At 61.4% G+C, this 25102-nt stretch overlaps 1 protein-coding gene across 5 annotated transcripts; it reads left to right on the forward strand.

Annotated features, from left to right (window-relative positions):
• The first annotated feature begins 183 nt into the window (after positions 1–183).
• ZNF787 (zinc finger protein 787) lies at positions 184–24659 on the forward strand. 5 transcript variants are annotated; one of them, XR_005017335.1, is made up of 4 exons: positions 184–331; positions 14811–14899; positions 22853–24167; positions 24202–24659. XR_005017335.1 is itself a non-coding variant. In XM_036832270.1 (4 exons), coding segments are annotated over exons 3-4 (1074 nt in total). In that variant the 5' UTR covers positions 184–331; positions 14811–14899; positions 16225–16321; the 3' UTR covers positions 23926–24659. The 5 variants fall into 5 exon arrangements, 4 of the variants coding, with proteins under 4 accessions (XP_036688165.1, XP_036688164.1, XP_036688167.1 ...); XM_036832270.1 differs by adding an exon at positions 16225–16322 and having other exon boundaries at positions 22853–24659; XM_036832271.1 differs by lacking the exon at positions 184–331 and adding exons at positions 938–959; positions 16225–16322 and having other exon boundaries at positions 22853–24659.
• The last annotated feature ends 443 nt before the right edge of the window (positions 24660–25102 follow it).

The following is a 25102-nucleotide window of genomic DNA, read 5'->3' on the forward strand; positions in this document are numbered from 1 at the left end:
GAGCGTGGACGGAGGACCCTTGTCCTAGACGCATCCGGAAGTGGCTCCCTGGGGCGCCCGCTCCGCACCATAGAGCTGGGGGGGGCGGCAGCTAGGGGGTCGCCGGGCTCGCCTTCCTAGAGCGGCGAGGACGGGGTGGAGGCTGGAGGTGGGGTGGGGTGGGAAGGGGAGGGGGGAGCGGCGCGGGCGGAAGCGGCCAGGAAGGTCACTTCCGGCCTGGGCGCCCGTCCCCCTGACCCCAGGGTCTGAGTCGCCGCTGCCGCCGCTGCCACCATCCGCGAGGGAGGAGAGAGGAGGAGAAGTGCGGCGCGGCGGCCCCGGGACCGAGGAGGTGAGGGGAGGGCGCGGGGGCGGGGGGCATGCGCCTGGGGCCGGGTGGGCGCGCGCCTCAGGGCGCCGGGCTGCGGCCGGGGGGGCGGGCGGGGAGGCGGGAGGCGAGCGCGACTGGGCGGGCGAGTGCGCGTGCGCGCCGCTGGGGGGGCGTGAGTGGGCGCGCGGCCGGTGACGCGGGGCGGGGCGGGGGCACCGGGAGGGGCTGCGGGGAACGCGCCTGGGGAGTGCGCGTGCGCCGCTCCCGGGAGCGCGCCCGAGGCGGGAGCGCGCGCCGGGCCGGAGGCTCGGGCGAACGCGTCCTCACTAGCCTTCCCGGCCGGTCGTGGCCGGAAGCGGTGGCGACTCCCGGGGGAAGTTGAGGCCCCGGTGGGGGAGGAGGCCGCGCGGGCCCAGCCTGCCTGACCGGAAACGGCGGCCCCGGGGGGCCCGTCGTGGCCCCCGGCCTGCCCCCATTCCTTCCCCCTTCCAAAGGAACCCGGTCCCGTTGTCGCCCCGGGCGGGCTGCGTGCGGCCTTTGATCCGGCCGATAATTACGGGCATTCCGGCCGGCGGGAGGCTCATTCATTCGCTCCTGCGCGGGCGGCGGGCAGGAAGCGCGTGCGCCAGAGGGGAAGTGATGGGCCAAGGTCAGGCACCGCGTGGCCCGCGGGGCAGGGCAAGGACGGTGGCCGGGCCCGATGGCCATCCCGAGGCCTCCCGGGCGCCGAACCGCGCCCCTGAACCCCAGCTCTCGGCCTCGGCCATAAAGGGGGACACCCCAGTTCGTGGAAATGAGTACTCCTCGGTCCCGCGGGGTCGGGCAAGCTTGGGATGGCGTGATCAGTCGGAAAAGTGAGCCACAGCGAGTGTGGACAGAGGCTGTTCCAGAGCCGTTACCAATGCTTGACACCAAGGACAGGGAGATGAACAAGGTCCCTGAGGGAGCGGGTAGAGACCTGGACAGAGGTCCGTTCCCCTCTCTTCCCCTCTCTGCCCCCGTCCTCATCCAGGGGGCTGAGCCAGGGAAGACACCGCACCCAGCCCAATCCAGAGGGGCAGTCAGCGTTTTAGGAAAGGACTGACTTGGTTTGGGTTTTCCGTGTGGTTCCTGGTGCCCGGCCCTGCGTTGGGCAGTGCTGAGGATCCAGCTAGGAGCTGGGTCTGGCCTCGCTTCTGGGGAAGCACAGTTGCTGTTGATCCTGGCTTATCTCCTCTCTTAAGACTGTAAGCCTCTTTGGCTAAATGGCAGCTGGCATTCACCTACCTGTCTCTGCTGCAGCCTCCTTTGGTCCTCCTGCCTCAGCCACAGAGAACATTGAGATCAGATTCCTTCTAATGTTATCTCTTGTATTAGCCCTTTTCCTCCTGGAAGTTATCCAGGTCTGACCACCACCCAGCAGAGCTAGAGAACAGGGAGGGTTTAGCGCCACGCGGGGCCCAGGAGCAGCACTGCAGCGTGTTAGCCCAGGGCTCTGGGGTCAGACTGACCTGGGTTCAAGTCCCAGCTTCACCGTTCACCACCTTACGGCACAAGTAATTTCTCAGTTTCTACTTGAGTAAAACAGGGATGGTAATAATAGTATTGATTTTGGTAGAAAGGTTCTTAATGCTTTCCTTTTAGAGCCAAAGCAGATCTCATAGAAGTGGGTGTAAAGCGTGTGGACAGGCCTCTGGGGCCAGGCATTCCTAGGCCAGGCTCGGGCTCTGTCTGTTCCAGCCCTGTGACCTTGGACATGCCACTTCCCCTTTCCCAGGCTCAGTTTCCTCCTCAGTCCCTTAAGATGGAGAGCACAGTCGACCGTTCGCTGGATAAGCCTGGTCCATCAAGGCTGCTGCCCAGGCCCCGCCCTGTGCTGGGCCCTTGGACACAGCGGTGGTCCTGGTGCAGTGCTCTGCGGGGGGGGTGGGAGAGGAGGGTCACTCGGCTGGGCAGCACTTCCTGTCCTGGAGCAGCTCAGAGCCCTGCGGGGGAGGCACGTGCACGGAAGCTCGGGAATTTGCCAGGATAGCCCTGGGAGCTAGAGGAACCCAGAGGGAGGGCATTCTGGTCAGGGAAGGATGTCTGGGGAAATGGCGTGTTCCGAGTCTTGAAAGACAGGGGAATTGGCCAAGAGGACTCTGGGACTCCGGGGAGGAGGATGGTGAGTTCTGGGCGGGCAGAGGTACTCGTGCCCCACGGCCTCCAGCGACTGCCTGGGTGCCCTGTGCTCTTTGGTGGTCACTCCTGGGCACGCAGCTCTCGGGGCACCTGTGCTCAGATGCGGCGCATGGCCCCCTAACCCTGGCTGGCTGGCCCGCAGTGCTGCTTGAGGTCTCCTGCCTGCCGAGGCACGTGCCGGGCACTGCCCCCAGGGACTCAGCTCTGGCCCTGGCCTCCTGGTGGAGACAGACTGCAGATCTGACGACACTCTGGCTGAGCCCTAGGCAGGCGGCTGGCCCTGTGCCCGGTACTCACTGTCCTGAGCCCTCGGAGGCCCTGGGATGGGGTGGTCATGCCACTCTGGGGAGGACTGAGCCCCAGGCGCCACAGCAGCACCAGAGCATGGGTCTGTGTGAATCCCGAGCCTGGCCCTTTCCCATGATGCCGCCGCCTGTGTCAGCTTCTTTCTTTCGGCCACGCTTGGGGCCTGGGGGAGACAAAGGCTGCTCTGAAGGAGGTCTCTTAGGTGTCAGTAGTTGGTTTGGGGACTCGGGGATCCCCTTCCGGTGGGGCAGCTATCGTGAAGATTCGTACAGGCGGGGCCGCTGCCTCAGGGCACTCTGAGACCCAGCCCCTCATTTCAGGTGTGCCGTTCACAGGTGGTGAGAACCCGGGCAGTGCATGCTGAGGTGCAGGTGTCGGGAGGCCTCACTAGCCTAGGGGGCAGGTGGGGGAGTTCGGGCGTCACGCTAGTAGGGTCAGCAGCCCTGTCGTAGGAGCAGACAGAGCCGTCGCCTCACCCCACTGCGCAGCCAGCCAGCTGAGCTTGGGGTGAGGGGCTGGTGGGGAGGGCCCTGGGCTGCTCCTGGGCCCGCCTTGGCGGGCTTTCCCTGGCTCTGGCTGCCTGGTCTCTGGGCTCGCAGAACTCTGGCATCTCTCATGCCGAATGGGGAGCCCTGTGTGGGCAGCCTGGTAATGAACGTTGCTGGGGACCCAGAGACGCATCAGACGTGGCCCCAGCCTTGAGGCTCAGGGTCAGGCCGGCCAGCAAGTTGTGGCTCCCTGGGGCTCTGTGTGCAGGGTCTGCCGGGAGGCCGCAGTCCCCTGGGGCTGCGTGGGGGACACGCAGGGGTGAGCAGGCCGGGGAGATCCTCCCAGGGACGTAGGCCGCGTCTGTAATCGTGGAAATAAGGGGAGCAGGTGCCCCTGTCCTCGGTGGAAGTGGAAGAAGTGCCTTGGAGTCTGGCCCACTGGTTTCATCTTGGCCCTCCTGCCCTGTGGCTCTGTGGCGTTGGGTCAGCCAGTGAACTTGTCTGAACCGGGCTTTAGACTCCTGGTTCACACTTACTAGGCGGTACTGGGCGCCTGGCTCCTTGTGGAGCGCGTCATCTCGTTTGATCTTGACGCCAAGCCCACGAAGAGGAGGCACGGGGTGAAGCACCTGCCCTAGGCTGGTGGGTGGTGAGGCTGATCCCGACCCTGGCAGCCTGCCCTCCTGCCCAGAGAGGACGGCCTCTCGTCTCTTGGTGGTGTGGGGATCAAGATTACGTTCCTCCTGCGCCGTGTGCGTGGTCTGCAGTGTGGAGCCTGTGCTTGATGAATGCGAGCTGGCCTTTTTTTTTTTTTTTTAAATTAATTAATTATTTATTTTTGGCTGCATTGGGTCTTTGTTGCTGCACGCGGGCTTTCTCTAGTTGTGGTGAGCGGAGGTTATTCTTCGTTGTGGTGCGCGGGCTTCTCATTGTGGCGGCTTCTCTTGTTGCAGAGCACGGGCTCTAGGCACACGGGCTTCATTGTGGCGGCTTCTCTTGTTGCAGAGCACGGGCTCTAGGCACACGGGCTTCAGTAGTTGTGCCACATGGGCTCAGTAGTTGTGGCTCGCGGGCTCTAGAGTGCAGGTTCAGTAGTTGTCACGCACAGGCTTAGTTGCTCCGAGGCATGTGGGATCTTCCCGGACCAGGGCTCGAACCTGTGTCCCCTGCAGTGGCAGGCAGATTCTTAACCACTGCGCCACCAGGGAAGTCCTGCGAGCTGGTCTTATTTGATAAGAGGGGACAGCTGAGCTGAGGGAAGGGCGAAGTCTGGGAAGGGTTTCCGGGGGAGGTGCTGTTTTTGCTGGGCTCTGGTAGCAGATCTACAGGGGGAAGGCGGGTGGGCAAGGTGGAAGGAAGCACCGGGCAGATCGCGCAGATGGCCAGGTTGGGAGAGCCCACGCTCACCCGGAGGATGGGGAGTCTGGCCCGTTGGCCTGATTGAGGGCTGACAGAACATGAGATGCCCCGTAGGTGCAGTTCTGTTTTTTGTTTTTTTGTTTTTGTCCTGATGAGTATTTTGTTTGTTTAAACAATTTTCAGTCACTCACCAACATTTAAGAATCAGGAGTGGTCACGAATGTTTCGGAAGCTCTAGAAACGCTGGGTGGTGGCCGGTGGCTGGGATGGGGCAGAGGCTGCAGTGCTCCCCACTACTCCTGGGTGGGCCTGCGGTCGTAACAGTAGGTCAGGATTCTAGGAGTTCCAGAAACTTCTGTCTCTCGTGGAGCAGGTGGGGAGTGGTGACTGGGGCTGTGCGTGTCTACCCTGAGCTCACTCTTTTCTGAGCCAGCTCAGCCCTGCTCGGCCCCTGGGGAGGGCTTCAAAGGACCTGAGAGAGGCCAGGTGGGAGAAATAAAGCAGTGTAATAGACTTACCAGGAGGCAGCCTAATTGAAGGAAAGGGGGAGGAAGCAGAGAGGCAGAAGGAAACTGGAGCGGGAGCCTAAGGGCCTCGCTCAACCCTGTGTGTCTAAACATGCTGGAATCCTTGTAGGGAATAGTGGTCTGCCCAGCTGGCCCCAGACCAGACAGAAAACATCTAAGTGGTCAATCCATGGAGGAAACACGGACAGTTGCCACCAAAAAAGGGGTACAAGATCCTGATGGCATCACAGAGACATTCCCCCAACATTCAAACCACAGGTCTGACGTGGAGAGGGCCCTCGGACCACCTTGGGGGCCCGGGTGGCCCAGGCAGATGCAGAGGCGGGAACAGACCGGGTCTTCAGGCCTGTAGTGAGGGGTGAAGACGCCCCCAGAAAAGGGAAGTGAGGAAGGAGCTGGATGGGAGATGGAGGGGTGTGCCTGCAGCCCTGGGGGTACTGGGGGGCACCTACCATCCAGGGAGGGCTGAAGAGGGGCTGAGGGTCCGAGGCGGCCCTGTTGAGTCAGCGGGCTGAGAGCTCCAGCCCCCTCGCCTGCAGGGAGCTGGCGTGCGCAGGAGCGGATGCCGGAGATGAGGAGCGCCATCCCAAACTGTGGCGGGTGGTGGTGGCTACGGAGGGAAGTCGGCCCTGCGCTGGGATGTGGGCGGGGCTTGCTGGGCTAGGGATTTGACATTTGAGCAGAGCCTTGCAAGGTGAGAAGGGACCAGGCAGGTGGAGGACTGGGCCGGGCCCTCTGGAGGGAAAGAGGAGGCCTGGGCGGGAGGTGGGAGTGAGGGGCTGGAGGAGGAAGTGAGTTTGCAAGGGTGACTGGGGCCGACGGGGCCCTGCGGGACCTGCGGAGGAGTCTGGATTTTGGACTGAGTGCAGCGGGCACGTGTTGGAGGTGGTTCGGGCAGGGGAGTGATGTGAACTGAGCTACCTTAAAAAAAAAAAGTAACAGTTTCATTGTGATGTAATTCCCATGTTGTACAGTTCACTTAAAGTATACAGTTAACGTATTCACAGGGATGTGCAACCATCACCACGCTGATTTTAGGACTTTCTCATCATCCCCGAAAAGGCTGTGTACCCACTCCCGTCCCCCAGCCCGGAGCCTCTGAGAACCACTGGTCTGTGTTCTGACTGGATTTGCCTGTCCTGGACTTTTCACGTGAGTGGAATCACACACCACGTGGTCTGTGTCTGCCGAGGTCCATGTGTGACGCGGCACTGGTCAGTGCTTCCTTTTCCTGGCTGAGTAATACTCCAGCTACAGATGGACCACGTTTGTGCGTCCATTCACCCGGTGATGGGGGTTTGGGTTGTCTCCACTTTCTGGCTGTTGTGATTTATGCTTCTGTGAACACGTGTGTATACATTTTGAGGCGGACGTCTTTTCATTTCTCTTGGGTACGTGGCCAGAAGTGGAGTTGCTGGATTATACTGTAATTCTGTGTTTAACCTTTTGCGGAGCTGCTGATCTCTTTTCCACAGTGGCTGCACCATTTCACAGTCTCAGCAGCAGTGCACGAGGGTTCCAACTTCTCCACACCCTCGCCAACACTTGTGTTTTCTGTTTTTATTATGTCCGTCCCAGTGGGTGTACAGTGGGGTCTCTCTGTGGTTTTGATGAGCGTTTCCCTGAGGGCTGATGATGTTGAGCATCTTTTCACGTACTTACCAGCGTGCTGTCTTCGGAGAAACCTCTCTTCTGATCCTTTGCCCGTTTTTTGTTGCTTATTTGAACTGAGTGCCTTGAAAAGATGAATTGGTCCGTGGTGTGGGGAGTGGACTCTGGAGGGGCGTTGGGCAGGAGTGCCGGCCCCCGGGGATGGGCGTTGGGAGAGGAGGGTGGTGAGGATGGCGGGCAGGGGAGGGGGAGCCGGCGAGCAGAGCTGGGGGAGGAGGGCGAGGTGAGATTGGCAACAGAAGAAAGAGCGGGGTAATTGGTGGGCAGGCATCCAGAGGAGGTGGGCGGGATCTAATAACAACAATAATAACGATAATTTGTCTTGCACTTCATAGCCAGCGGGGCCTCGTCAGCTCGCGCGCTAATTGAATCGCTCAAGGCCCTAGCGGGGGCGTGTCTTCGTCTCTGCAGAGCGGGGGTTCTGCAGAGCGGGGGTCCGAGCAGGGTGAGGCTGGGCCGGTACTGTTGAGCGTCTGGGGGGCCGGGGGAGGGTAGGACCCACCGCTTTCGGCCTCCGGAGCCATCAGAGTCCACAGCCAGGCTGGCTGCGGGAATTGCCCCTTCTCCCCCAGGGAGCCGCCCGGGTCCTGAGAGCAGCTGGCGTAGGGGCTGCCGAGGCCCTCAGCTCCGCACGGGAAGGGGCTGCAGCTTCCCCCGCTGCCCTCTGAGGCCCTGGGGCAGGACCCCAACCCCCCGGATCAGGGCAAGAGGCCCCAGCTGCTGCTCGAGTGGATGAGCGCACGAGTGGCTGGCTGGACGGGGCAGGGGGACCTGGGTATGCCGGTTTAGTGAAGGCCCGCGGCTCTCCACCAGGATCGCTGGTCCCCCGGCGCGCGCTTCCTGAGCCTCTCACTCAGCTCCAGGGGTACCTGCTGGTCCCTGTTGGACGGGGGCGGCAGCCGAGGCCCAGAGAGGCTGAGCCGCATGTGCAGGGTCACAGAGCGGAGTGGCCGAGGCACCAGGCTCCAGCCTCCGTGCCGGGAGCCAGGGCAGCACCGCCGCCGGGGCCTTTTCCGCGGAGACAGAGGAGATGCCGGGGTGTTCTCACCCCGTGGCTGGTTTTCAGTCTCCCTGGTAGGTGGTGTAACCTCCCTCTGCTCAGGGCTGAAACCGAAATGCAGAGCGGACTGTCCCCGAGTCCCCAGGTGTGCCCTGCGCCAGGCACCCCTGACCAGCAGCGCCAGTGGGAGCCCCTGCCGACCCCCCAGAAGTCAGCGAGAGAAGCTGCATCTTTCTGGGTCCTCGTAGTAAAGTTCTGCCCGATCAGGGCTTCCTGCCGTGTCTGGAGTACCATGCAGACGCGTGGCTGGGCCTGCACGGCCCTGCTCTGGCCCCTCTGCCTCTAGTGCCTCATCTGCTACCCCGGGGCAGGGCTGGCTCCGTCGTTCTCAGGGCCTGGCATGAAATGAAGAGGTGAGCCCTTTGGGCAAAAAGCAAGAAAAAAGCTTTTCCCTTTCTTCCGAGGTCTCTCAGCCTGTCAGGGTGTTTTTAATTTGGTATTTCGTGTCGCGCTCCCCCAGGTACAGGGTTGCCCTCGGGGGTGCAGGCCTGGCTCCTGCCCAGGCCCCCGTAGGACTTCCTGTGCAAAACACGGATCCCGAGGTAAGATTAGCAGTAGTCTCAGGGCGGCGACCACAGAGTATTGACCCCCATGCGCGGGGCTCCCTCACCACTGGCAGCCCTGCTGTGGCCCCTGCAGGCACCCCACCTGCCCCTTCCCGCCCTCCATTCCGCCATCCCAGGCTCAGCCTCCCTCAGGCCCACCTATCCTGTCCCCGCCAGGCCTTTGCTGGGTGTCTGCTCGGCCTGGGACGCTTTCCCCTAAATCCCGGCATCCCTCGTTCCTTTGCATCTGGGTTGGCAAACTCTCCGTAACAAGCCGGAGAGTAAACGTTTGAGGGCTTACAGACCAAGAGGCGATGTTGACACCTACATACCACTTAACATGTGACCATTTAAACCCCGTGAGAACCGTTCTTTGTTGGAGGGCAGCTTCCAGGAGGGTCATTGTGTACGGATCCTCCCTTATGTTATCCCATCTTGGCTCCAGTCTGGCCCATGGAGGGGCCTTTTGCAGTCTGTAGGGGGCATAGGATTTTCCCCTGCCCTCCTAGGGCTTCCGGCTGGACTGACTAAGGCGGATTAACAGGAGAAAAGCATACGAATTTTATTTCCATGAGCTTGGGAGCCCTCACGAGAAAATCGCCGGAGTGCTTCTTATACACCAGGGTGAGCAGGTGCCGTGGTGGGGAGTAACCGCGGGACCCGGGGGGACGCAGGAAGGAAGGTCATTTTAGCACATCTCTCTCGGGATGTTTCTTCCTGGTGCCGGGAGGGCACTTTCACGTATCTCCTGCTTTCAGGGGAGAAGGTGGGTTCAGAGCGTCCTTCTTGCACCTGCTGTTTTCCGACTGCCCTGAACTCGGGGTCATCAGCGTGGCAAAGCAGCCTGTCAGGGTGGAAGTTCTGCATCTCACGTCCTGGTTCAAGAGCAGCCCGTTCCCCTCCATGGCCAGCCTCACTTCCCTGCTGGCTCTTCCCACAGTGGAAATCGGGGTGTTGGTTCCCTCACTGCCTTGTTCTGGGCAGCGTGGCTCCCGGTGCTCAGTCAGCACCTCTGGCTGCAGGGAAATCTCTGGTGCAGGGCTGGCCGCCCGACACCTCCCTGTCCTCCGTCCCTTCCCCCAGAGCCTGTGGGTTCCCTGGAGGGAGGATGGAGGCCAGCCCAGGCCTTGTCGCTGCAGGAAGCTGGCCTGAGGTGGACGCTCGAGGCCGGGAAGTCCCTGCTTTATTGACTTAGACGCGATTGTTCCAGTGGCAGCACATGATAACCGCCTGGCAAACGAGTTTCGACCCAGAAGCCACAGAGGAGCGGCCTCTGTCCGTGCCACCTCCGCAGCCCCCGAGCCCTTGGCCTCTCTTCCTTTTCTTTCTCTTATGTGTTTCTTTTGTTGCCGGGGTTTGAATCAGAGGGCCCCATGCGAATTGTTAGGTCTTTTTACTTTTTAATTGAGATATAAGTCACACGTTGGAAAGTTCGCCCTCGTAAAGTGTACGATTTAGTGGTTTTTAATATACTCACAGAGTTGTGCAACCATCACCACTGTCTGATTCCAGAACATTTTCATCACTCCAGAAAAACCCCGTGCCAGTGCGCGGTCCCTCCCCATCCCACCCCCAGGCTGGCAGCCGCTTCTCGGCCCGGACGGTTCACATGCCGGAGCCGTGCTCTGCGTGGCCTTGTGTGCTGGCTGCTTCCCCGGGCCTTGGCCTTGTCACCCCTTGTTGGCTGCCACGCACAGCACTGCTGTGAGTAACACTTAGGAGTGGGATCCCGGGGTCACACGGTGGCTTCATCATTATCAGGACCTGCCAGGCCCTCTTCACAGCGGCTGCCCCGACTGGCACGCCCGCCAGCCGAGCAGTTGTCACGCTTCCCTGTGGTCTGAGGGCCCGCGCAGTTCTCTATCCCCGGCACCCCCTGATTTCCCTGTTGTGATACACAGTCCTTGTGGTCATCAGAAAAAAGCCACCTTTTAGTCTTTTCCCCTTGTCACACAAGTAATTACCCATTAGTGTAAAAAAAATTGAGAAGATGAAGGTAAAGGAGAAGAAAATGTTAAGATGGCTCTTCCTGTTATTGGCTGGGGGGGCGGGGGGGGGGGGCGGCCACTTTACAGTGTTGTTTCGGAGCCTGTGAGATCTCCGTAGACCTGCTTCCCATGGTCTGTGATCTACTTGTTACACTTTCTCCTACCACGGGGCTGGCGGGTTCTTTCCGGTTCTTACCCTGTTCTAAATCTTGCTGTGGCAGACTTTTTTCTTCCCTGCAGGAAACAGTTTCCGAGGTTTGGGTTTTCCCCGCAGATTAGCTTATGAAGTGGGCTTCCCCGGGCAGGGGCCGTGAGCTCCGCAGCGGCATCACCTGACGGGGCCCTCGTCACCCGGATCGTGCGTGTTGTACCCGGCTCTCGGCCCGCTAGGCGCTGGGGCCCGATGGGTCCGAGGACCAGTCTGTCCTTCCGGTGTGGTCTCACCACTTCCTGCAGCGGGTCCTAGAAGGGGGGTGGTCGTGGGGGTCGGATTTGGGGTGCACTGCGTTCCGTCCCTCGAGCCTCTGCTCTGTTTATCGGGCTGTCACCCACCCGTTGGCAGCACATGTCTGTGCCTGGCGCTGTCGTGGGGCCCCTGGGGGGTCTTGGCAGGGCCCTGCAAGCCGGGTACATCCCCCGCCCCGTGGCCTGCAGCGAGGCCGTGGGCCTGGGTGGAGGGAGGCAGGGCAGTGTCCTCCCTTGTCCCCCAGCTGCCAGGGTCCTGGGAGTCGCCGCAGCCCTAAGTCCCGCGCCACCAGCGCTCAGTAACTCCTGGCTGCTGTCCAGGCGCTCCCTGCTGTTGTTGCAGGGGACCCGGGATCTGGCCCCACGACGTCCGTGAGCCTCAGTCTCCCCGTCTGTGAAACAGGTGTTGTCATGGTGCCCCCCCTTGGAGAGACCCTGCATTTCACACGGTTCCCCAGGCCTCCGCCTGGCCTTCCAGGCCCTGTAGGAGAATCTGCCCGCCCTTCCTTGCAGCCTCCTTGCTGCCCCCGGGCCTTTGCACCCACTGTCCCTGCTGCCTGCATCCCTGTCCCTCCACGCTGCTTGTTCAGGCCTGCTCCTGGGGCCCCCTCCCTGGGGAGCGGCCCCTCCCAGCCCCTCTGTGTGTGTCGTGGCACTTGCGTTGTCTGAAGTCACCTTTTCTTTCCTGTGCTCATTGGTTTTCTGTGTGCTGGACTGGCAGGGACCTCCCCGTGAGGCAGGGGCCGCAGCCTGTTTACCACAGTGTTCTCCAGTGGGGGAGGGGCTTGGCCGGGACAGGTGGGGAGAAGAGGGTTAATTACATCAGTGTCTTGGGAGATGCGCACAGCACACCCCCAGCCCGTGGAGCCGCTAACACTCCTGCCTTAGCCTTATTTTCTTGTCAGGCCCAGATGCAGATGGGCTCAGGTACGGTGGCGGGAGCTGCCTTGGTTTTGCCATCGACCCCTCCCCGCCCCGCCGTGCAGCAGGCAGGGCTTGTGATGCCGTGCAGGGCACGAGAGCCGGCTCACGGAATCCTCTGTGCGTTTTCTTGGGGACCCCCTCCTGTCCGCTCCCCACTCTGCATGCTCACTCCCACAGGTGCCTCCAGGGCCCTGGGCCTCCTGACGGGGCCGCCCGGCCCCCGCCGTGGCCTCCAACCAGAGCTTGTCCGCCTCACCACCGGCCTCACCTCCCGCCGCTGGCTCCATTCCCGTGAGCCGCCAGGTTCAGGCTCCCACCTTCCCGTCAGATTTCTGCAATTCTCGCGTGCTTGGTGGGTGTCCCCCTCTTCGCGTCCCGACGCTCTGCTCACTGCTGGGTCCGGGGGGTGCTTGGGCAGCCCCGCCCAGAGGTGGCCCAGGCCCCAACAGGCCCCTATGAGGGGCCTCTTCCTCCCTGGCCTCCTGGCTTGTCTTGCCCTTGGATTACGCCGCTGCTCTTAGAGTCCTTGTGACCATTTGTTGAGCGTCAGGACGGCGGAGCGGGTGAGCCACGCGGCCTGCGTCCCTCCTCTGCTCCTGGGCGCCTCCACCTCTGTGCCCTGGCCTGGACCCTGTCCCTGGTGGGTGATTTCCAACACACCCGCTGAAGACTCTTTCCCGCCTCAGAATTGGGATGTCTCTTTATTATTCACTTTTGGACGGCTTCTCTGTCTGAACACCCTGTAGCTAAGGCCCCAGGCCGAGGCAGGACAGCTCTCGCACCTGCGGGCGGTGGGCCGGGGTCAGTGCGCCAGTGAGGCGGCGCAACGGACTCTGGCTGCAGCCTACGGACAGTCCAGGCCCCCAGCCCCCTTCCACGGGCCCCCGGCTGCCTCACCCTGGGCGGTGGCCCTGGTGGTGGTCACGTGGGGCGCGTGGGCGCAGGTTAATGCAGGGCTGCATCTGACTGGGGGACCCGGGCCCGCCTTCCCTCCTGGCCTCTCCGGTTAACTGCCCGTCTCCTGGTCTCGGGACTCTGCGAGTGAGCGCTCGGGAGAGCCAGGCCCAGACCCTGAGCGGCAGCTCCGCTGGTTCTGGGCACAGACTTGGAGCCGGGACGGTCTGCCTTCACGTTCCGGCTCTGCCGCCCCTGCCTCGGTATCCTCACGCCTGGGGGTGACGGTCACACCTGCCCAGAGGGTTGCATCAACCACTGAGAACAGTGCCTGGGGGCTTGTGAGCGACCCCCTCGGCACAGCCGCGTGTGTTTATTCCTTAACTAAACAGGCCGGTTCTTTGAGCTCCCGGCAGATGTCAGCAGAGGTTACTGAGGGGCGGGCCACGGAACGGGCTCCTTTCAGTGCCTGGATGGTGGTGAGCCCCTTGCTACTGGGGGGATTCAAGAGAAATGGGTCAGGCTTGTTGTGCCAGGGTGTGTGATGCTTGGGGCTGGATGGCCCCGTTCCCAGATGCCAGTTCCCCCAACTGGAATGGGGGACAGGACCGTGTGGGGAGAGGTTCTCTGAGCTGCGTGCATGCAGACAGACGGGCCTTGGTTTGGACCTGAAGGGTCCTGAACACGAGAGGAGGAGCCGAGGCGCCGCCCCGGGTCCCAGTCGGTGTGCCCCTTCTTGTCAGAAGTCCTGCCTGCCTGCCAACGTCCTGCTGGGGAGGGATGTCACACCGAGGAGCAGGGCCCAGAGGGGACCGGAATGCCGTGGCCCCAGTACCAGGCTCCGCTGCCCGGGGCTGGGCGCCTGCCCACGCCTCCCCGCCCTGCACACTGAGTCCAAGACGCAGGCAGACCCCTGTCGGCCCCGCACCTCTGCGCAGCCTGGAGCCCAGGCCTGGCAGCTCCTGCCCTGCCCACCCTGCAGGGGCCAGAGCGGGAAGGGGAGGAAGGCTGAGCCGTGCGCCCCAAGGGCCAGGCTCTGCCACGTGGCATTGCCCCGGGCAGTGGCGGGGAGTGGAAGTGTGGGCTCTGGAGGCAGGCCACACAAGTATGTGAAGGACGTGCACGCCAGTGTCCACAGCAGCTGTGCTCACTGTAGCCAAAGGGGAAACACCCAGGCTCTGTCTGTCACCCAAAGAACAGAGGAACGCACAACACGTGGTCTGTCCCTGCAGGGGAGCATTACTCAGCTGTGAAAAAGAAGGAAATTTTGACACGCTGCTCCGTGGGTGAGCCTTGAGAGCGTGCCACTCAGCGAGAGAAGCCAGACGCCAGAGGCCACGTGCTGTGTGATGCCATTCATAAGAAACGTCCGGGGTTAGGGCGAGTGGTGGCCAGGGGCGGGGACCAGAGCGGCCGGCGCTCCTCCCGTGCAGGTCCCTGGAGGGTCCATCGTCGCCGTGTCCAGGCCTGGTGTGGAGTCTTGCTTGGCTGGCCCATGTCTGGAAGCAGACCTCAGACTGTGAGCTGCTCAGACGCTCAGTGCCCGTGTCACCTGTCTCCCTGTCACACACTGTCACGTCTCAGTGGGGTTCGCCTCATCCTGGTGCAGGGAGAGACCTTAGGATGGGCCTGGCAGGGGAGCCCTTCTGGCCTTGATTGGTGGGATGGACCCTGGCCTGGAGTGGATTTAGGGTTCCCTTGCTTGGGGTGAGAGCTCCGTCTGTACTTGTCTCGTGTAGACTTCACGGCCCATGTGTCGGGCCGTCCTCCATCTTCCTGGTGAGGAAACCGAGCGGGGGGTGGAGGGGGTCTCTTGCCCCGGCCCCAGCTGGTCAGCGGTGGAGCTGGGATGGTAGCCCCGGCCGGGGGCCGCAGCCGGAGCACTTCCTCCTCACCCAGGTTGCGTGTGGCCTCGGGCTGGCCCCCTGTCCAGTGGGGGAGCAGAGGGCCGTCTCTCCCTCGGCCCTTAGGTCCCCACTGCCATGCACCTCCTGTGTGCTGGGCCTGAGCTGGGCGCTCAGAGCCCACACAGCACCTGTCCCCCCACCCCGGGGCCCTCCGTGCAGTCTGGCGTCCTGTAAACTCTGTCCTCCGTCTCGTCCCCTTCTAACAGGGACCCAGACATGGAGCTGCGGGAAGAGGCGTGGTCTCCGGGGCCGTTGGATTCCGAGGACCAGCAGATGGCCAGCCATGAGAACCCAGGTGAGGCGGCCTTGGGGAGTTCTTCCCAGCTGGTCCCTCGCCCTTCCCTGGACCCTCGCTTCTTTTGTCTCCCCTTCCCCTCCCGTGGCTCAGGGCTCACCATCCTCCGGGGGCTCAGCCAGGCCGCCTCCCGGGCCTGTGTGGGGTCTCCGAGTTCCCTCCCAGCTGGGAGCCCCTGGGGGCTGCCCTCTCCCCTCGCTGGGTGCTCGGCACCGTTTCCAGGTGGCCCCTCGGTCCCCCCCGGGCGGGATGCTCTTTAGACCAGGGTGGCGGGCCCACGTACCAGTGGGCCAGGACGTGGAGAGCTGGGGACAAACTGTGAAGTGCGGGGAGCGGCAGGCTCGCAGAGCAGGGCCAGTGACCGTCCTGGGGGGCAGCTGGGTGTCTGGGTTCTTATGGGGCTTGTATCTTTCTGGGTTTTATCTGCCACTTTTTAAATATTGGCCACATGTTTTGTTTGACAAAGCGTTTTTGGGGTTGAATAGAGCTCGTCTTGGAGCCCTCGGGGATTAGGCTTTGCTTGCTGAGACCCCGCCTGGCCCCGCTGGCCCCTTCACGGCCTCACCCCTTGCCCTCTGGTGAAGACGTGCTCCCCGTTTCCAGGGGCGTTCACGCAGGGCACCTGAGAAATAAAGTATGAGCTCTTTTTCATGCTGCTTTTGATGCGTCTTCGTGCGGGCATCACGTCCTCGTGCGTCGTGGACGGGGTCAGCCAGCATTTCTTGCTGCGAGGGGCCAGAGGGGAGGTGTTTTCGGCTTTGTAGGCCTTGTGCCCCTGCAGCGTGGAAGTGAATGGGCGCGACCACGTTATTTATAGAACAGGCTCTGAGGTCGTGATCCCGGTGCCAGCGTGTCGTAGTCGTCCAAGAGAGGTTACGAGGGCCTGGGCGGGCTGGGGATAGATTGCGTAAAGCACTCGAGCCCCTTCGCCTGATCTAGTTCTAAGATCCACTGAGGGGTGAGGGAAGCTCCTTGGGCTGGCTCCGGGCAGCCGTGGTTACACAGGAGGAAACAGATTTCAGGGCACATGGCGCGTGGGGCGCAGACCCTCCACCACCCAGCAGGAGGGCGCACGGCCCATCCTTCTCCGTTTCATGCCGCCGGGCCTGCCCCTTCCTCCTTTCCCTGTCTTTTAGCGTTTTTAGAATTAATTTTACAGTCTGTTTCATGCTGGAAATTTCCAACGTCGATAGTGTGGTGATTGCACTTCCCACTGCCTAGCCTTAGCGGTGAGCAGTACTTTGCGGTCTTTTCCCGGTTGTGCCTGCTTTTTCTTCTGGAGAATTTTAAAGAAAATCCCAGATATTGTATCATTTCACCTACAGATTCTCCAGCAATAACAAACGCTCATCTCACCTGACGAAGCGTTGCCCAGTGTGTGAAGGTGTCCCCAGCTGTCTCCAAAATGCATGTTTGCCTTGAAGTAAGGTGGTTTTAATTTTACACCCCGTCCACTAACTCATTCTCTTGAGGAAACCTCTACAAAGCACAAGTGGGTTCTCGTATCCCCTTTGTCCGGCCTGCTGTCCCCGACCCAGCCCCCCACCGGAGTCTGCTGCACGTCTGCTCCGGCCCCTCCCCGTGTGGTGCCCCCAGCCGCGTGGCACCCCTTCGCTCAGCTTGTAGCCGTGTGGCCTGGCTGCGTCCACGCTGCCGCGCGTCCCCTGGCTCTGGGCCTGCCCTGTTGGGTCCTGCCTCTGTGGCAGCCTCCTGTGGGGGGACAGTGGCGGACCCCTGCCCTGAGGCCCCCCCGGCTGATGTCTGGACGCAGGAGCTGCAGCCTCGGCCTGGCAGCAGCCCCCGTCGGCTGTCTCCCTGGTGCGTCGGGACGAGGGGTCCGTGAGCAGGGCTGTGAGCGCTGCCTGTGTGCCCCGAGCTCGAGGCCAGCCACCTCGGGCAGGCCCTCTCATGGGCTCCTCTCCCTTCGAGCTCGGGGTGCTGACCAGAGGGTGCTGGGCGGGGAGAGGCCAGGCCACCGCCCAGGGTGAGGCAGCCGGGGGCCCGTGGAAGGGGGCTGGGGGCCTGGACTGTCCGTAGGCTGCAGCCAGAGTCCGCTGCGCCGCCTCACTGGCGCACTGACCCCGGCCCACCGCCCGCAGGTGCGAGAGCTGTCCTGCCTCGGCCTGGGGCCTTAGCTACAGGGTGTTCAGACAGAGAAGCCGTCCAAAAGTGAATAATAAAGAGACATCCCAATTCTGAGGCGGGAAAGAGTCTTCAGCGGGTGTGTTGGAAATCACCCACCAGGGACAGGGTCCCGGCCTCCCGCTGTCAGGCCCGCCTCTCACGTCTCAGTGCCCTCCAGAATTACCCCGCAGAGCTCACCGCAAATGCCACGTCTGAGCCGGATGACAGCAGACCCACCACGTAAAAACACAGCAACTGCCTGTGGGCAAAACCCATGTTCCCTGGTCACACTGGCAGCACACCTTAGGTGCAAAGCTCCAAAATACAGCTGGATGGGGACAGGCCAGCGTGGTGTTAGCAGGGGCGGGAGGGGAGGACGCCCCAGGTAGCCCTCGGGGGTTCACTGGAGGACTTTGGGGTGGTCACACTGAGGCCAGCAACTGAAGTTGGAGGGGTTCTGTCCAGACCAGGAGTGGGGAGCGCGGGGCCGCTGGGGCCCATGGCTTCCTTTACCCAGGTAAAGTGCCCTGCCTGGGCAGGACCCACGCAGAGCAGAGCCCGCCGGGAGGGGGTTCAGGATTGAGTGGGACCCCTGTCATTGGCCACAAGGGAGAAGGGAAGGTCCAGATATAATCAGGGGTGGCCGCAGAGCAGGGAACCCTGCACTCGGAAGAGGGAGCCCTGAGGAGCCAGAAACGCTGTCCAGAACGTAGCGTCCCAGAAGTTCAGGGAAACTGACCACAAAAATGAGCGAAACTGGAAAACGTTGAGTTCGGTGCTCTTGCTCCCACCCCCCAGGAAGCTATTAGAATAAAAAAGAAGAGGGGCAAATAGTATCTCCACAGACGGGGAGGGTGGTCAGAGATCCACCTGCAGGCAGGTCAGGATTGTTCAGAGCGGCCAGGAGGTGGCGGCCCCTGGGAGTGCAAGAGCAGAGCAGCTCCGCGCAGGGGGCAGAGCTCAGCGGAGAATTAGAAATGGAGTCAAATTAACTTCAAAATGAAGTAGGAGGAATTCGAGACTGAATAAAAATAACACATTGCTCCTTAAGGAAAATTGAAGGTGAAAAAGAGGGACATTTTAAAATCAAAAAGAAATGAGTAAAGATTAAGGCAGAGTAAAAAAAAAAAGCCAGGTACTGAAGTTAGGTAAAGAAAGCCCTTTGAAGAAGAAATCCAAAGGCAGATAATGGTAAAAACTACGAGTCCAGAAAACATTCCTGAAATGTAAAAGTTAGGTATTGAAGGAGCAAATCACAGATCTGAGAATATCAACTCAGATGAACAAGACATATTTTATTCAAGTCACTGGGCTTTAAAGGAAGAAGCAAATCCTTTGGGGCATCTAGGCAAAAAGAGCAAATGACTTACAAGGCAAAGTAGGTGGGATTGCTGTCAGACTTTGTCAGCAATGCTTTGTGCCAGGAGAAAATGGAGTAATATTTATGATTCTCAGGGGAAGAAAAGGTAGAGCCAAGGATCATATTCAGGAAAACTGACTTCCACGTTTGAAGGGCGCAGATGGCCTCAACCAGCAGGAGCTGAGCAAATAGGGTTCTCGCGGGGCCTTCCCGAGGAATCTGCGGGCAAGTGAGCCTCGGGCAGACACCGTGGCTAGAGAGATGGGCGGTGAGCCAGGGCAGGCTCAACGAGGGCTCTGGCGGTGGAGGTCTGGCTGTGAAATCAGTGAGGGGAACAGGAATAGTTCACCTGATTTCTCAGGAATGGTACTTGCCAGTGGTGGTGGTGATTCTAACCAAGTTAGAATGCTTATCTTGAAGCTGTGTGATGTGGGTTCAGCAAATAAGCAGTTACGGGCTAGTCAAGTCCTCTCCTCCCCTAGTGAGGACCAGAGATGCAGATGTCCCAGAAAAGACCGCATAGAAGCCTTTTGGCCTGAATTTGTATGGGAAGTATCAGTTAGAAGTCACAGGAGTTTTATCTTAAGAAAAAAAAAGAAAAAGCAAAGATCATTTCCACATTTTGGTTTTGAAACTGTTTCCCACCAAAAGAAACCAGAGTCCCTTGGAGAAATGGCCGGTTGCTGGTCTGGGGTGGGAAGTATGGTTGAACCTGCAGCCCCTTGTTAGGCTGGATGGCAGAGAATCTGTCAAAGACCACCTGGGTCCCGTCCAAAGGACTCGGAGCTCACTTGAGACTCCCACGCGCTGAAGATGGCAGGCGGTGCAGCCCACCAGATGTATTTAAATCCGTGATCTCCTAATGATGTTAAGAAAGGAAAGACTACATGGTTGCCTTGGAGGATGGTAGGGAACCAGTTCGTAACCTGGAAAACTGGGCAGGTAAGGGGAAATGAGATTCATCCCGCCACAACCACATGAAATTTACCACTGGGTACCAACCAACAGGTGATGTAGAGTCTCTAAAAACGATTCCAGCTCCGAAACGCAGGAGAAACCACAGGACAGCCCCATTTTGCACCCCTTGACGGATCAGCAGACCTAAGCGTTGAGCATCGGTGGCCCTTGATATCACAGAAAGAGAAACACGAGATATCGGGTGCCTTCAGTGAAAGAACAGGATTGCACCTTCAGAATGACTTCAGGGGCCGGCGCGGCTGGGTGAGCCAGCTGCGAACTGGCAGCAGATGCAGGGGGCTGGGAGCGTGCCGTCAGCAAGGGTGCAACCGGCCGTAGGGCTCCAGTTCTTCAAAAGGAAAATCGTAAGGAAGAGCAAGAGATGGGGGAAGTCGTGTCTTACAGGAGACTTAAAGACATACTGAAGTAAAAAGTAACACCAAACTGTAGTGTCTGGGATGTTGCGCTTGGGTGACAGCCGTGCAGACATGCAAGGGAACGATTACTGCACAGGTCAGGATGGTGGTTATATTTGGGGTTGAGAGGGGGTGAGCTTGGGCAGGGCACGGAGGGGCTCCCGGTGGGTGGCCCAGACCTGTTTCTTGACGGGGCATTTGTCTTTCTGCATTGATTGTGGTCAGCTCTGCATTCCGTTTGCGGGCTCTCTGCATGTCGTGTGTTTTAGGGGGAAAAGGTTAACATCCGGTAAAGCCGCAGGTCCTGCGCTTCCCCAGAAGGTCTGCTCAGGAGGATCCACCCTGGGGCGGGAAGCTGCGTGGGCGGCAGGACCCCCCACCCCCCACCCCCCCGCCTGGGCCCAGAGCGCAGGAGCCGGAGCTGAGCCCCCCTTCAGCGAGAGAAGGACAGTGACAGTTGCTGTGGGATGACGGGACCTGGGGCCTGGGCCACCCCCTCCCCTTCCCTTCCGGGAATGGCGATCGCTCGTCATTTCTGTCCTTTTTATTGAGTGAGCCCTTTGTGCTGGTCACCGTCCTCTCCTCTTTCCGGGAGTTCTTGCATCCTTTTGAAGATGACGTTTGTGCGGCAGGGAAGTTGCCCCATGAGGAGGGTGGCCCAGAGGGAAGCCGCTGACTTCCAGCCTGACCCGGAGGGGTGCAGACTCAGACTCTGGTGTGCATGAGAGCCGCCCGCTGCTTGGAAAGCGCTGGTCCCTGCACCCACTCGCGGGGGGACCAGGAATCCGAAGGTTGAGAGAGAACCCCGCCTCCCCAAGTGATTAGACCCTCTTCCATTTAACAGCTTAACACCTGCTTAAAAAGTAGTGTGTGGGGTAAATGGAACGCAGCAGCGAGAGAAGAGTCACCTAGCCCAAGGCTACAGCGAAAGCCTGCGCCCGCGGCACGCACCTCACTGCCCAGCCGGCTTCTCGGGCCTTCTTTCCCCGTTTCTGGACCTGGACGAGTGGTCGGCCCCTCACCACCACCCCCCGCCCCCACCCGCATCCAGGGCCCAGGATTGAGTTACAGGTGTTTCACAAGTTCAGATGGGCTGTGTTCAGTTCCTGTCATCGTGATTGTAAATACTCTTCATCGCTGAGTCAGGTGGTGTATCGTTAAACTTTCTTGACAACTTTGAAAACAAGACGTTTATTTCAGTCAAAGGAGTACAGAATACTTGCGATGGGTCAGGTGGTGCGGCTCAATTGCCGCAAAGAGCAAGTCTCCTTTCCAGCCCAGCCCAGCCCACCCCTGCTGCCGGGACACACTGCTCAGAGGCAGACAGCTCCCCAAGGTTCAGTTTTTTATTCTCGAATATCTCCACATAATGTGCTTATGACTCTATTTCTTTTTCTCTTTCTTTTTTTTGTTTGTGCCTGGTGGCTTGCGGGATATTAGTTCCCTAACCAGGGATCGAACTGGGGCCCATGGCAGTGAAAGCATGGAGTCCTAACCACTGGACGGCCAGGGAATCCCCATGATGCCACTTCTTGATTTATGTTGACACCAAAGTGGGTCCCGTGTCATCTCTTGAAAAGCGGCCCCCACCCGGCCCAGACTTCCTACCTGGATTTTTTTTTTTTCCTGCTCCATATATGATTCTATGTCCCAGTGCCCTTTCCTGTACAGGCGGTCTTGGGACCCAGACTACCCGTGCAGATACTGCTTTGCCGCTCCCGGGCCGTGTAGCCTCGGGCGGTGGTTCATCTTCCAGGGCAGTTGGAGCACTTTGTTCCCGGCCAGGTGCTGGAACACAGGGATCCGGCCGCTGTCCTTATGGGCTTGCAGGCTAGTGAGAGGGAGAGGGAAAACAATGTTCGGTAGGTTATAATGGGATTCACCTTGGAAAGACACCTTCGCGGTGCGCCTGGGGGCGGGGGCCGGGGGCGGGGCCGGAGGCGGGCGGGCGGGGCTGTGATCAGGGGGCGGGGCCGTGCCCCAGGGAGCGAGGCCGGAACCCAGGCAGGAGTCCGGGCTTGAGCACCTGCCCCACCTCCATTCTGTAACTCAGGCCCAAGCCGGACAGGGAAGGCAAATGTCGCCAAGGGTGCACACAGAACAGTCTCGTAGAGCTGGGCAGGCTGCGGGGAGGGGGCAGGCTCTCATCTCTCCCGGGAGGCCAGCCGCTCAGGCCAGGCCGGGCGCAATTGTATTAGAGGCTTTGTTGGGCAGACGGCCCGTGGTGGTGTCCTCAGTTTGCAGAGGCCAGGACCAAGGCCCCACGCTCCTTTATTGTTTGCACTGGGCATACAGTACCCACAAACCCAGGGACCAGGGTGAGGAAGTCTGTAATAGAGGCTGCAGTGTTTGGAGGTTGCACTCCCAGTTAATGGAGGGTCAGGACTTCCGTGCTGGCCTGTGATCCCATTAACCAGTCTGGTGACCCCTTCCTCTTCTCTCTTCTCCACCCGCAGCCAGGATTGTCTTCCGAGAGCCCAGATGTGACACCATCATTTCCCGCTTGTACACCCACAGGGTGCTGCAAGCCCTTGTCCCTGGGCAAAGGTGGAAACGGCGCTGCGGCTGCCTTCCGGTCTGGCAGGGCCGCGCTCTGCTGGCCCCCAGCCTGAGGCCTGGGCTTCGGGAGGCATTCTTTACTAGGAGCCTTCCCTAGACCTCCATCCCTTACCCCCGTTGGTTTCTGTTGTTTCCTTTAGCAGACATTTCTGGCGTCCCTACTAAGCCCCGGGCATTGTTCTAGATGCGGGGAAAGGCCGTGAAGGAAGGAAAAGTCCTAAGGGATGGGTAATGAATGTTCAGTAAAATGCCAGGGCGTGTTCGATGCCCTGAGGACAGACACTAGGAGGGGTGAGGGGAAGGGGACTGATGGGAGGGACGTCTGCCCAGGGCCAGGTCCGTGAGGAGGGCTCCGCACCGGCAGGGCCCAGTCGCCCTCTGAGGGAGGTTCTGCCACCGCCCCCGTTACAGGGAAGCCTGGGAGGGCGCACGAGTGAGCGAGGTTCCCGGGGGCACGCAGAGCAGCAGGTGGAGGGGCCGCAGGCCGCCCTCGCACGTGGGCTCTCTGACTCCCTCCTCACCCCTCTTGCCTTCCAGTGGACATCCTCATCATGGATGACGACGACGTCCCCAGCTGGCCCCCAACCAAGCTGTCCCCGCCCCAGTCGGCGCCCCCGGCTGGTCCCCCGCCCCGGCCGCGGCCGCCCGCCCCCTACATCTGCAATGAGTGCGGCAAGAGCTTCAGCCACTGGTCCAAGCTGACGCGGCACCAGCGCACGCACACGGGCGAGCGGCCCAACGCCTGCAGCGACTGCGGCAAGACCTTCTCGCAGAGCTCGCACCTGGTGCAGCACCGGCGCATCCACACGGGCGAGAAGCCCTACGCCTGCTCCGAGTGCGGCAAGCGCTTCAGCTGGAGCTCCAACCTCATGCAGCACCAGCGCATCCACACGGGCGAGAAGCCCTACGCCTGCCCCGACTGCGGCCGCAGCTTCACGCAGAGCAAGAGCCTGGCTAAGCACCGGCGCTCGCACAGCGGCCTCAAGCCCTTCGTGTGCCCGCGCTGCGGCCGCGGCTTCAGCCAGCCCAAGAGCCTGGCGCGCCACCTGCGGCTGCACCCGGAGCTGTCGGGGCCTGGCGTGGCGGCCAAGGTGCTGGCGGCCAGCGTGCGCCGGGCCAAGGCACCCGAGGAGGCGGCGGCGGCGGACGGCGAGATCGCCATCCCGGTGGGCGACGGCGAGGGCATCATCGTGGTGGGCGCGCCGGGCGAGGGGGCCGCGGCGGCCGCAGCCATGGCGGGCACGGGGACCAAGGCGCCGGGACCCCGCTCGCGGCGCGCCCCGGCCCCCAAGCCGTACGTGTGCGTGGAGTGCGGGAAGGGCTTCGGGCACGGGGCCGGGCTCCTGGCCCACCAGCGCGCCCAGCACGGCGACGGGCTCGGGGCGGCGGGGGGCGAGGAGCCCGCGCACATCTGCGTGGAGTGCGGCGAGGGCTTCGTGCAGGGCGCGGCGCTGCGGAGACACAAGAAGGTCCACGCCGTGGGCGCGCCCTCCGTCTGCAGCCGCTGCGGACAGAGCTACTACCGGGCAGGCGGGGAGGACGACGACGATGACGACGACGAGGCGGCGGGCGGGCGGTGCAGCGAGTGCCGCGGCGGGGAGGGCCGGTAGGGGCGGGGGCCCGGGGGGGCAGGGCCCCTCGGGCTTGGCGGGGACGACGGCGCAGGACCCAGAGACCCGGGGAGAAACGGACAGAGGGCTGCCCCGGACCGGCAGCGCGCTCTATCCCCTCCCCTCCCGCGGCCTGTGCGGCCCGAGAGGTGCGGCGGGCCTGAGGCGGGGCGCTGGGGACGCCCACCGGGCCGCCCGGCCCTTCCCCGCGCCCGGCCCTCGGCCTGGCCTGATGCTTGTAGGTTCCCGGCCCTCGGCCTGGCCTGATGCTTGTAGGTTCTCGGCCGAGCCCGAATCAAGACGTTGTGTGAGAACTAGAGAGACCAAGATACGACAAAACCCACGAGCGAAAGACCATTTTCCCTCTTTCTCTTCCCCCACCAACGGGGGGTGTTGAGAAGATGGCGAGCATTGAGACCTTTCCATTCGGAGGGGCCCCAGAGAGGGAAGGGAAAGAGGGGTCCTTTTCCCTTTAGAATTTTCTTTATAATCATATCCCCTTCCTGACCCCGCCTACCTATTATTTTCTCTCTTCTCCTTCGCGGGTCCCATCCTTTTTTCCTCGCCCTAGTCCTTCCTCCCCCTCCTGGATCTGGGGTAGCAGAGAAGTGCTGGAGCGGAACTAGCCGCTGTCCCAGGCGCACCCCGCAGAAAATGGGTTCCCGTCTCATCCCGGGCCTGGGCACGGTTGGAGGAGGGGTGCGGGGGGCAATAAATCGCACTATCCAATTGTCCCTGCTGTGCGTGGTTCTTGAGTTCGGGTAAACGGAGGGCTCCGCACCGGGCAGTTGCTGCTGAGGGGGCACTGGCCACGGGCCAGGCCAGTGGAGAGAGGCCAGCTCGGCCCGCGCTCGCGCCCGGGTGCAGACTGGGCGGTTGTCCTGGAAGAGTGACCGGCCAGGTCACCGGCAGCGGGTTCTGGGCCCCAGCAGAGTGGCTGTCAAGTATCCAGGCTGGAGGATGGGCAGGCCTGTGAGGAACCGGGGCGTTTGTTCAGAGTAAGGCCCGCCCACTGCTGCTTTTGAAAGGAATCCCACCGTCCGGAGGCGCAGGTGGGAGTTGCACAGGCCGTGCCTCACCTCACGGGGGAGGGCAGCCTCCCCCCACGCAGTAAACGAGCCCATGCTCCCGTCTGGGCGTCCTCCCCCAGCCCCTGCAGCCCCTTCCTGCATCCAGC

This window comes from Balaenoptera musculus, chromosome 19 (assembly GCF_009873245.2).
Source record: "Balaenoptera musculus isolate JJ_BM4_2016_0621 chromosome 19, mBalMus1.pri.v3, whole genome shotgun sequence".
Classification (NCBI taxonomy): domain Eukaryota; kingdom Metazoa; phylum Chordata; class Mammalia; order Artiodactyla; family Balaenopteridae; genus Balaenoptera; species Balaenoptera musculus.

Coding starts and splice junctions, on each gene's coding strand:
- ZNF787 (XM_036832269.1), top strand. CDS start 14,821: ATGGAGCTGCGGGAAGAGGCGTGGTCTCCGGGGCCGTTGGATTCCGAG. Junction 14,900..22,852: donor GGCCAGCCATGAGAACCCAG/GTGAGGCGGCCT, acceptor CTTGCCTTCCAG/TGGACATCCTCATCATGGAT.